Source organism: Solanum dulcamara, chromosome 12, assembly GCF_947179165.1.
Source record: "Solanum dulcamara chromosome 12, daSolDulc1.2, whole genome shotgun sequence".
In the NCBI taxonomy this organism is placed as follows: Eukaryota; Viridiplantae; Streptophyta; class Magnoliopsida; order Solanales; family Solanaceae; genus Solanum; species Solanum dulcamara.
Window position 1 is genome coordinate 666,759 of NC_077248.1, and position 11,499 is coordinate 678,257.

General features: G+C 31.2%; 2 protein-coding genes across 2 annotated transcripts; both read left to right on the forward strand.

Moving 5' to 3' along the window:
* Nucleotides 1–1,552: 1,552 nt before the first annotated feature.
* Nucleotides 1,553–5,264, forward strand: LOC129877582 (probable auxin efflux carrier component 1c). Its single transcript, XM_055953103.1, has 6 exons — nucleotides 1,553–3,165; nucleotides 3,842–4,106; nucleotides 4,184–4,269; nucleotides 4,376–4,533; nucleotides 4,619–4,695; nucleotides 4,884–5,264. The coding sequence occupies exons 1-6, from the start codon at nucleotides 2,034–2,036 to the stop codon at nucleotides 4,948–4,950; spliced, it is 1,785 nt and encodes a 594-aa protein (XP_055809078.1). The 5' UTR covers nucleotides 1,553–2,033; the 3' UTR covers nucleotides 4,951–5,264.
* Nucleotides 5,265–9,049: 3,785 nt separating this feature from the next.
* On the forward strand, nucleotides 9,050–11,279 carry LOC129876642 (transcription factor bHLH106-like). The gene is made up of 2 exons (XM_055952126.1): nucleotides 9,050–9,527; nucleotides 10,305–11,279. Exons 1-2 carry the CDS (start codon nucleotides 9,225–9,227, stop codon nucleotides 10,764–10,766), a joined length of 765 nt encoding a protein of 254 aa, XP_055808101.1. The 5' UTR covers nucleotides 9,050–9,224; the 3' UTR covers nucleotides 10,767–11,279.
* The last annotated feature ends 220 nt before the right edge of the window (nucleotides 11,280–11,499 follow it).

Sequence of the window (11,499 nt, forward strand, 5' to 3'; positions counted from 1 at the left end):
CCTCTTCATTTTGATATAGAATCCAACTAATTAAGGTGTTTTGTTTGGTGACACTGTCGATTGTCCAACCAATTCATAGCTAGAAAAACTAATTGATCGGTTCGAACATAATGAGTGGCTTTACAATAATAGTCTTGAAGTTGACTGATCTCGAATTTTTGACATTGCTTGTCCTTGAACAAAATTTTCAAGTTCAATAAATTTTGACTTTTCTCGAAGTTTTGTTCATGAAACAAGCAAAGTTTTAATTTAAAACCATCTATATATTCCAAGATTACTGGGTATAATTTTCTGGAACATAATATGCCTATTTACGTTATGCGATAATGCAACCATCCATTCCAAGATTATTAGGTATAATTTTTTGGGAACATAACACATGCCTATAGAAAAGTTTGTTTTTTATCCGAAAGCAGTAAAAGTTACAAAAATATTTTAAGGTATATCATTTATATGAGTCATAATAAAGCTGTATAAAATTAAGTAATCCCTAAAATAATTTACAGGAAAAAAAAAGTGAAGAGAGAATCTTTCTGTTCCTCTTCTTTCATTTTCTCTGAAATGTTGCTTTGTTTGAATGCTGGTCTTTTCTTTATCATGGAAATTGTACAAAGAGAGGGGCTTTTTTTTTTCTTTTCAAATTATAATCGTTATCTAATCTCCAAAAAAAAAATACATTTTGTATTGATAAAAATGACCAAAAATAAATCACAAGTTCATTAGCACTATGTAAATTTAATCTTATAAAATTCTGTAAAACATGTTGAATTTTCCCACTTAATTTTCTTCCCTATGAGTTTTAGTTGCAATAAAAATGCACTTTTTGTTGATAATATATTATGATATGAATGTATCATATTAATTCATTATGCATGAGTGATGAGATTTTCTTTAATATAAAGCTAAATTTAATAAATTTATTGGAGGATTCCATTGCCGTACATTTAGTAGGACGGGAGATAAATTTATCTATTTCATTAATTTTTTAAGTTCAGTTAAATTCAAAATTAATTTAATTTCTTTAATGTTGTACTATCAGAATTAGGTCCATTCAATTCTTGTTTTACCCATTGTTGGGAGTTGATGCTATCTTGTTCATGTGCTAGCTAACGGAGTAACATGTCTGAAGCTAACATATCTTGTTCTTTTTATAGTCTTAGATAATTATTAATTACTTTTTAACTAACTCTTGAAGTTGTGTTAGGACCGAAGTATAAATCTTTAACATGATATTAGTTAGACCCATTCAATTCTTATTTCACCCGATATTGACCTGCATATTATATTTTTTTTGACTCGCATATTACCTTATTCAAACTCTAATAAATATTAGTAGAAGTTAGTAAAATTATGACATCAACAAGAAGAATATGTATTTGCCTTCATATTAATAGAAGTTAATTTTATGACATCAACAAGAAGAATATCTATTTGTCTTCATTTTCCTTTTCCCTCTCTCTTGGATTTTAATTTTAAGAGAAAGGAGAATTTACCTATTTATCCAACAAATATTAAAATGTTTTACCTATCTCTCATCATGAAAAGACTTACTAAAGGGAAGAAGCTTTTTCCAAAGGACCTCAGCTTTTACTTCTCTGTCTGCCATTTAATTTCCTTAAATATATCATGTCACTTCTTTCATCTCTCACACAAAACCTCTTCTTTTTTTCACTTCTCACTCACCCTTTTAATAAAACTAGTAGGGAGTAGCCCTTTTCTAGCAATATCTTTCTTTAAGTTTAGAGGGTTGGTTTGAATTTATGGTTTAGAGGTGAAGAAAAAGAGAAAAACTGAAGTGGGGTTTTGTTCTTGAAGGAAAGTTTGGATCTTTTTTTGTGTTCTTGCAAAGCCCCATGTGAGTTTTGTGATCAAATATCCATTTCTTGATCTGTACTTTGTTTTGTGAAGGCAAAGTTTGAATCTTTTTGTGTTCTTGCAAACCCCATGTGACGTTTTGTGATCAAATATCCATTTCTTGATCATTACTTTGTTTTGTGAAGTGAAAAGTTTGAATCTTTTTAAGAAAAAACAAAATGATATCACTTTCAGACCTTTACCATGTTCTCACTGCTGTAGTTCCACTGTATGTAGCAATGATCTTAGCTTATGGTTCAGTGAAATGGTGGAAAATATTTAGCCCTGACCAATGTTCTGGAATCAATAGATTTGTTGCTCTTTTTGCTGTTCCATTGCTATCTTTTCACTTCATTGCTTCCAACAATCCATATGCCATGAACTACAGGTTTATAGCTGCTGACACTCTTCAGAAAATCATAGTTCTTTTTGTTCTAGCCATTTGGTCAAGAGTTAGCTCAAGGGGGTCCCTTGAATGGTCCATTACTTTGTTTTCACTTTCCACTTTACCAAACACTTTAGTTATGGGGATTCCTTTGTTAAAGGGTATGTATGGTGATGCCTCAGGAAGTTTAATGGTCCAAATTGTTGTGCTTCAATGTATCATTTGGTACACTTTGATGCTTTTCTTGTTTGAGTATAGAGGAGCAAGAATGCTTATTGCAGAACAGTTTCCTGACACTGGAGGGTCCATTATTTCCTTTAAAGTTGATTCTGATATTATTTCATTAGATGGGAAAGAGCCATTGGAAACTCAAGCTGAAGTTGGTGATGATGGGAAACTTCATGTTACTGTTAGAAAATCCACTAGTTCAAGGTCTGAAATTTTTTCAAGAAGATCTCATGGTCCTAATTCTGGTCTTTCGTTAACCCCAAGACCATCAAACTTAACAAATGCTGAAATTTATTCATTGCAATCTTCAAGAAATCCAACTCCTAGAGGTTCAAGTTTTAACCATACTGATTTTTACTCCATGGTGAATGGAAAAAATGCTAATATGAGTCCAAGGAATTCAAATTTTGGGAACTATGGTCATGATGAGGAGAGTGGAGTTGCTGGATTTGGGAGAGGAAATGGGGTTTATGGACAGGGGAATGCAGGATACCCTGCTCCTACTAATGCTGGAATCTTTTCTCCAGCCACTGGACCAGTGACCAAGAAGAAGGCAAATGGTGGTACAGATGGTGGAAAAGATCTTCACATGTTTGTTTGGAGTTCAAGTGCTTCACCAGTATCTGAAGGAGGGATTCATGTCTTTAGGGGAGGAGGTGACTATGGTAATGAGCTTGGTGTTGGAGCCCACCCAAAAGGTATAACTACATTCTTGGACTATGAAAAATATACAATGTAGTATGTTGCCACTATTTTTTTTTCAAATTTTAATTGGTTTTGGTTGTCTTTTTATGTATTAATGCACAATATTGTGTTTCTTGTTCTTGTTACTTGTATGTTGTAATGCAGTGTAATCCCACAAAGTGGGCTCTAGGGAGGGTGGAGGGTAGAGAGATCTACTCCTACCTCTAGCTCGGAGATAAAGAGGTTATTTTCGATAAACCTCGGCTCAACTAGACAGATTTATGGATTTGTGTTTTGATGAATCTGTGGAGGGTTGAAGGTTTAGAGTTTGTTAAGTAATTTTGCCTTATTGAGTTGTTTCTTTTAGTATTAGTTTCTTGTTTTAGGCATAAGTTTGGAGCCTTGCATATCCAATCCCTGAAATTATGGCTATACTTTTGTCTTTTCATGAGACAAACATGCTTGTATTACTTTTATATTCTTATGTTGCATAGGAAATTGGTTGAGTATGTATAGTAACACCTTATTTCCTTCATCATGTCAGGTAATTTTTAGTAACCATGCATAAATACAAACTAGTTGGACCGACTGTATGAATCGATTGGATTCATGCTCATTTCATTTTAATACTAAAAAACTTATCTAGGTATTCTCTTATTGATTGAATGTTTTATTTTTTTCTCTAATTAGATTATGATGAATTTGGCCGAGAAGAGTTCACATTCGGAAACAAACAGAACCTGAATGGAAATGACCGGGAAGGACCAGTTGTCCGCTCAAGCTCCACAACTGAGCTCCGTCCTAAGATTGCTCCAGAAGAGACCAAGGCTACTGCCATGCCACCAGCTAGTGTCATGACCAGGCTCATTTTGATTATGGTGTGGCGAAAACTAATTAGGAACCCAAATACCTACTCCAGCCTCATTGGCTTAACTTGGTCCTTGGTCTCTTTCAAGTATGTTTACCCAAACTTACCTTAGTTTATATGCCATATTCTGTAATCAGACTTGTGACTAATGCCAATTGTTGTAGGTGGAATGTTCAAATGCCTGCGATTATAGCCAAATCAATATCAATTCTTTCTGATGCTGGACTTGGAATGGCGATGTTTAGTCTTGGTATGTTCGCAACATAGTAACGATCAGTAAATCTTTACACGAACTTACCTTCACTTTTAGCAGGAAATGTTAGTGTTTTGAACTGATTTTCATCACGGAACAACAGGTTTGTTCATGGCATTGTCACCTAGAATCATTGCATGTGGGAAAACAATTGCTATCTTCTCAATGGGTGTGAGATTCCTAACTGGTCCTGCAGTCATGGCTGCTGCCTCCATTGCAGTCGGACTTCGAGGTGTCCTTTTGCATATTGCGATTGTTCAGGTAAACAAAAAGTTCATAACGAAACATAAACGGGATTTATTGCCACTCATATAACTAAGAAATATGCAAAAATTTCATTTTTCAGGCGGCTTTACCTCAGGGAATTGTTCCATTTGTCTTTGCCAAAGAATACGGCGTTCATCCTGATATATTGAGCACAGGGTGAGGCCTCAAAACACACATCCTGTTTTATCATGAAATGTGAAAAAAATAACATTCTTGAAATACTAAGTTTTGAGGTTCTTGTTGAATGTAAATCAAGAATCTTGCCTATCAACTTTAAAATGTTGTTTGTTATTTCCGATTTTTAATATCCCCTACTAAAGCTTGGTTTTTAATAATTATTGCAGGGTTATATTTGGGATGTTAGTAGCTCTTCCTATCACTTTGGTCTACTACATTTTACTGGGGCTTTGAAGTTGATGATCAATAACTAAGCTGCTGAAGTTTTTTGTAAAGGAAAAAACTAAAGACCACCCTTTTGGCATATGGTCTTTTTTGCTACTAACAGAATATGAATTTCTCAGAAAAAGAAGAGTAAAAGAGACAAAAAAATGAAAGCAAAGTGGAATTGTGAATGGTCAATTGTTGGGAACAACCAATAGAGGAGTTTTAGTGGAAAATTCTTTTGTTGTCTCTTTGTCCTCTTTTACCTTTTTGAACTTTTGTGCTATCCTAGGCCTACATGTCTCTTGGTTCTTTTCAATGAAGAAAGTTAAGTTTATTTTTTTTCTATATTTAGGTGTCAATTGTCTTTTGGGAGTACCTTTTTCTTTTGATGGTTTCAAAAAGATACTACTTACTAACCTAATTAAACACAATTTATGTGTGAAAATGTGATGCTTTTTCTCATTCTTTTTTCTTTCTCATGGTTAATGTGCCTTATAAAGGTGGAAAGAAAAAAAATTATACACACTTTGTAAGGGTTTGGTGTGCTTATTTGGTTGCTTTTTATGTTTGTTTGGTGTGAAAAAAAATTTAAGTAGATGTAAACTAGGTCTAATTGGAAAGCAACTCTATAGTGTTATATCTTTTTAGTAGATTAGTCTAGTTAGTTGGATCAATGAAATGGTAGGTAACAAGAACAAGGAGATGTTGACTAATAAGTCTTAAGTAGAAAGCAACTCTATAGAGTGTTTTATTGTAGATTAGTTTAGTCAAGTTAATTTGATCAATGAAATGGTTGGGGGAACAAGAACAAGGAGATGTAAGTAAACTAAGTCTAAGTGAAAAGCAACTCTATTGAACTTTTTGATAAAAATGTTTTATCGTTTGAGTAGATTAGTTTAGTTAGTCATATAAATGAAATAATAGAGCAAAAGAAAAATTGATATTTTATCCTTTGAGTATATTAGTCGACTTATGAATTTCGAAAAGTGAATCTTTTAAATAAAAAAGTGGCGTGGTTATAATATTGACTTTGAATTCTGTTCCAGTCCTAGTGAATCTAGAGTTACAGGATTTTCTCAGAAAATAAATAAATTTTGGAGGCTCTTTATTCTGAATTACTATTACTTATACATGACTTGAAGAAATAGAAAGAAATCTCATGTGCATTTAATTTTCTTCCTGTCTACCTATTATTTTTCCATTGTTTGCAGAGCAAGTGAACAACTTCTATTGCTTTTTGACAGTGCACAATTATTTTTTGTAGCACTAATTGCCTGTAATAAAGTTTAACAACTCTAACCCCAACAACTTGCCACTAGGGTCTAAAAGAAATAACAACATTTTCTATTTATTCATAATATTGATATTTGGATTTAAATTCATGTTACAAGGAGGAGTAATGCTTTTAGCACGGGACATAGAGCAAAATCGGACATAGAAAAGATTTATTGACAACAGTAAATATATTGACGCTTAATTTCAATTGAAAATCATGATTGATAAGTGGATAGATGGGTTAGGTGCACCTCTCGCATAGTGAAAAGTAATAATACTAGTCTCCTCCCCTCTGCTTCGTGCTTGTTTGTGTGTGGGTCATCCTTCTGAAAGGCAAGAAAGTGAAAAAACCTATTTAGATCCGATCACGAAGCATGCTAAGATAGGGAAGATAGGGTTGAATCTCACTCGACTTGACTCAAATATCTATTTAAGGATGTTGGTAAATTTAAAAAAATGAAAAATATTTATGAAGTGTAATAAATAAAAAAATATATAGACAAAAGATATCACTCATCATTTCATTTAATCAAAAGGCACCCCATGTTTTCAGGTAAAGCCTTTCAACATATCCGGCATGACTACACGCAACACTAATTATTTGAAAGTTACATCATATTAAACTAACTACATATAGTACATATGATATTCACAAAAATATTTATTTGCTTTCGAAGATTGCTACCTCTTCATTCTGATTAAACGAGATTTTCTGTTCGAATTTATGTGAATCAAAAAAAATCTTATTGAAAACGATTCTTAGAAATAGACATTGTAATACATGAATATGAGTGAGGACTAGAGGTTGTTCAATTGAACCCCTTCAACCAAAAAATATAATGTATATATGGGGTATTTTTTTACTTTTTTTTATATATATACATATTGATTTTGAATCCCTTAAATACAATATTAGAGGTTGATTAAGTAATTGTTAAAGTTTCGGGGTACTATTGTCAATCTCAATACGATACCAAGCATGAGAAAATAAAAGGAAAAAAAGTACTATTGCTTAGTTAATTCTAAGTGGCTGTCAATAGTTGCTAATTACAAATTGTAACCTTTCTTTTTGGCAATAATTTTAATGGATTTAAAGTACTACACTGAAATTAATTTACTCAACATGATAATGTTTAGTAAACAAAATGATTATTCCAGCTTGTTTAAATAAAAATAAAAAGATAATATTAGTACTTAAAATTAAACTATTCATACCACATGCGCCACTAAGCCATTCTGTACCTTTTGAAGCTTTTTTTCTTTTTAATTATTATTTATCACTATTAGGATTTAATTAACTTGTAAAGCTTTTGTTTGTGACAAAATTGTATTAAGATGTTTAAATTTTGTCTGCCACTAAGACTAAGCCTTATAACATTTACTTTTGTTTGAAATAATATAGTGATGAAATTTAGCAGTGAGTAATAACATAAACAAAGGTTACTAATTACTCATAAAAATTACATTTCTACGTTAATATACACAATTTAAATATACATTTGCTCTAACTTCGCCTTGTGATTGAAGGTGTTTGGCTAAGATTATAAATTGTTAAAATAATTTATAAGTAGAGTATTTTTTTTGTCTTATTTACGTATATGGTAAATATTAAAACTGTTTAAAAGTTAAGTGCTTATAAGTCAAAATCAATGGAAAATTATAAGTTGGTCAGTATTCTACCTTATGGTTTCACACCTTACATAATTAAGCTCCTTAATTACAGTTTGGTTAATTATGTTTTCGCGTTTGTATATCTCGATGCATTATACAAATTGGGCTTTCAAAAGAGATTGTGTATATTCGCTTCCAAAGTTGTATATCAGCTTTCAAATTTGCTTTAGAGATTTGTATATTCGCTTACAGATTCGTATATGAGCCCGAAATTTGTATAATAACAAATTTCATTAAACTACAGCCAATTCACATAATTTTTTGAAACTATAGCTATATTAAATAATATACTAGTAATATTTGTCAATTCGCGTAATTTTTCCCTTTTTTATTTGAGAAGGGGGAGGTTGGGGGGGTTGCTGTTGGGGTTTGGGCTAAGGGATGCAGGCCCATGTTTAATGGCCCAAATTGAAGCCTTGTGTTAAAGGTTATCTATACACATTTTGTAGAATAGCCGCATAGTAGTTAGAATAAGGGACAAGTACACAAATAGCCAATTTGAGGATCACACTTTAAGTCATACTCAAATAAATAAATTTTCTCTTGTAGTGAAATTTAACATATTGTGAGATTGCAAGTTAATTAACTACAATTCTTACTAAATTATCAACTAATATTATCAAGAAATTTACATGCAATTATCTATTATATAATATCTTCTCACACCATCAATATATAGAAATTTAACTCATTACAATATCAAGTGAATATAAGTTTAATCTAAATCTAAACTTTCCTAGATAAAATTGCACAACCCTTAGTCAATCATGCTAGGAGTTTATCTCTTTCTTGGTCAAACTAATGATAAAAAAAAAAGTTGTCTTTTCAAATAAAATAAAATGGCGTGGCTTTCATATCATCATTTCATGTGACCACAACTCAACCTAAAAGAACAAACGACCAAAAAGATAATTTTTTCAATTTCAATTTATGTAAATTATTTTTTTTAATCTACTTTTTAAAAAAAATGTGAACTTTGATATTCAATATACTTCTTAGTTTAGATATTTCATAAAATATTTTTTTTTAAAAATTATACGATTAAAGGATATTTTGATATATAAAATAGACTAGCATTCACAAGTTTATCTACTCATTCGGCAAAACCTAGCTAGCAGTTTTTGTGCAAACCTTTATATTTATATTTAAAAGTATATTTGATGTGAATAAAAGATTTAAAGCTTATAAATTTAAAATTTTAGCTACGGCCGGTGAAATTTAAGGAAGAAAAGTCTTATGAAAACCCTAGAATACGTGATCATATTTCTTATCCAATCATTTCCACTATTCCTTTTCTCTAAAATTCCCACCCTAAAAGCTTTCTCTCTTTAGAAGACAAACACAAACCCCTCAACATGCAACAACAATACTTTCAAGAAAACTTGGAATCTTGCAATTATTTGTCCAAAAATAAATCATCATCATCAAGTGATAATAATATGATGGAAGAATATTTTGGTTTTGATATTGAAGCAATTAAAGGCTTTTGTAGCTCCTCCCAATTTTATCCTCATCATGTGGAATTTCAAGAAACTATAGAGAGTAATAATAGTCCAGAAGCTAGAGCTAAAAATCATAAAGAAGCTGAAAGAAGAAGAAGAGAAAGGATTAATTCTCATCTTCATAGCCTCAGAACCCTACTTTCCTGCAATTCTAAGGTAAAATTCTTATCGTAAATTCATCGTTAATCTGTCGGGAAATTAACATGTATGTATGTATGTAACAAGATTATTTGATAATCAATTCATACTAATTGATCATTGAATAGAATTAATTAAGAACTTGATTTTTCTTCTTAGCCACATAATTATTAAGTTGTGTCCATTGCTAATTCCTCTTTTAAATGTGTATTTCCTCTCTTGATTTTATTTTATTACAGTACTAAATTTGTTCAAAGATAGAACGGAACATGTTTTCTTTTTATTTTCCCCAAAAAAGTAAATAAATTTATCTAGTTATTTGATATATTTCGACTGATAATTTCCAAAAATAAATTTAAAAAATCCTTTTTTTAGCTTCACTTTTTTTTTGCGGGGTATATATAGTTTTCTTATCTTTCTTTGAATATTTTGGATTTGGTTTTATTTCAAGTTTTAGCTAACCTTTTAAGTTTATTCCTTTACAATAGTTTCCTTCGGATCTAAATACTCATAGATTCAAAAAGAAAAAAAGAATATTTAAACTTGCCTTTAGGTCTAAAGTACATAAATTGAATATATTGGGAAAGTAGTTTAACTTTTTCCACCAAAAAATAATAAAACGAGATTTTTCTTTTGTTCTTTCTTTCTATCTTTTTCGAATGTTTTTTTTTATGATCGATATAACTTAACTTGTTATAACATACAGTTGACCTTTCGATAGAATTATTTGTGATTAATTAATACCTTTTACACCGTTAATGCATATAACTTAAATTCTTTTTTTTCATTTTACAGTTAGATAAAGCTTCATTACTAGCCAAAGTTGTTCAACGTGTGAGGGAACTCAAAGAACAAACTTCACAAATCATGCAAAGTGAAACAAACTTATTCCCTTCTGAAACTGATGAAATCACTGTGTTATCATCAAATGATTGTTTAGCTGATGGTAGATTACTCATTAAGGCCTCTCTTTGTTGCGAGGATCGAATCGATCTCATCCCTGACCTAATCGAAACCCTAAAATCTCTTGGATTGACTCCTATAAGAGCTGAAATGGTCACGTTAGGAGGGAGAATTCGTAATGTGATCGTAATAGCTTCTGATCGTAAAGATAGTAATAATAACAATACTGATGATGAATCGTCTATTTTGTTCTTGAGAGATGCTTTGAGGTCTATAGTTCAACGTTCGAGTTATGGTAGTGGTGAACGGGGTAAAAGACGAAAAGTATTAGGTCAAGGAACAAAGAATTACTAGGGTATGTACAACTTTTCCATGCAGGCTTTGTTGAAATGGAGCTTTAGAGCAACATTAAATTGTTCTTGTGTGAATAGTAGGTCACAAATTCGATCTGTGAAATGATCAATCACTCGTTTTTGAGAGATGCTGTGAGGTTTGTCGTTCAACAATTGAGTTATGGTACTAATGATGGTTTAAAAGACGAAGGCTATGCTTTGTTGAAGACTTGAAGGCAAAACTTGTTGTAATAGTAAAGTTGTTTCCGTATGGTTTATAAATCAAGGGTCTAAGTTGTAGAATCAATCGTTGATACTTTCATTTTAAACGTGGCATGCTTCGTGTTGCCTGTAATAGTAACAAGTTAGGGGTTGTTCAATGACAAATAATGTGAGTAATGTTTCTCTTGATATAACTATGATTGACAATCTGCAAGGAGATAATTAATTTTTCCATTTGGCATATGTTTCATTGTTGAAAAGTTTGTAATGTACCTCAAATCATATGTGAGTTAATATAATTCAGTTGTTTCAATGATTATTTGATCCCATATTCCTTATTGAAAAATTAAAAAAATATACACTCATGGTGGTGTGGAAATTATTTACACTTATATATAAAACTTAAAACACTTTAACTTACCAAAACTCTGTCTGACAAAGATTTTTCATAATTCAAATCAACTTTATATGTTAAATCTCTTCGATGTTTTCATTTTGAATGTGAGAGTTATCTTATTTAAAAAGATTAAATT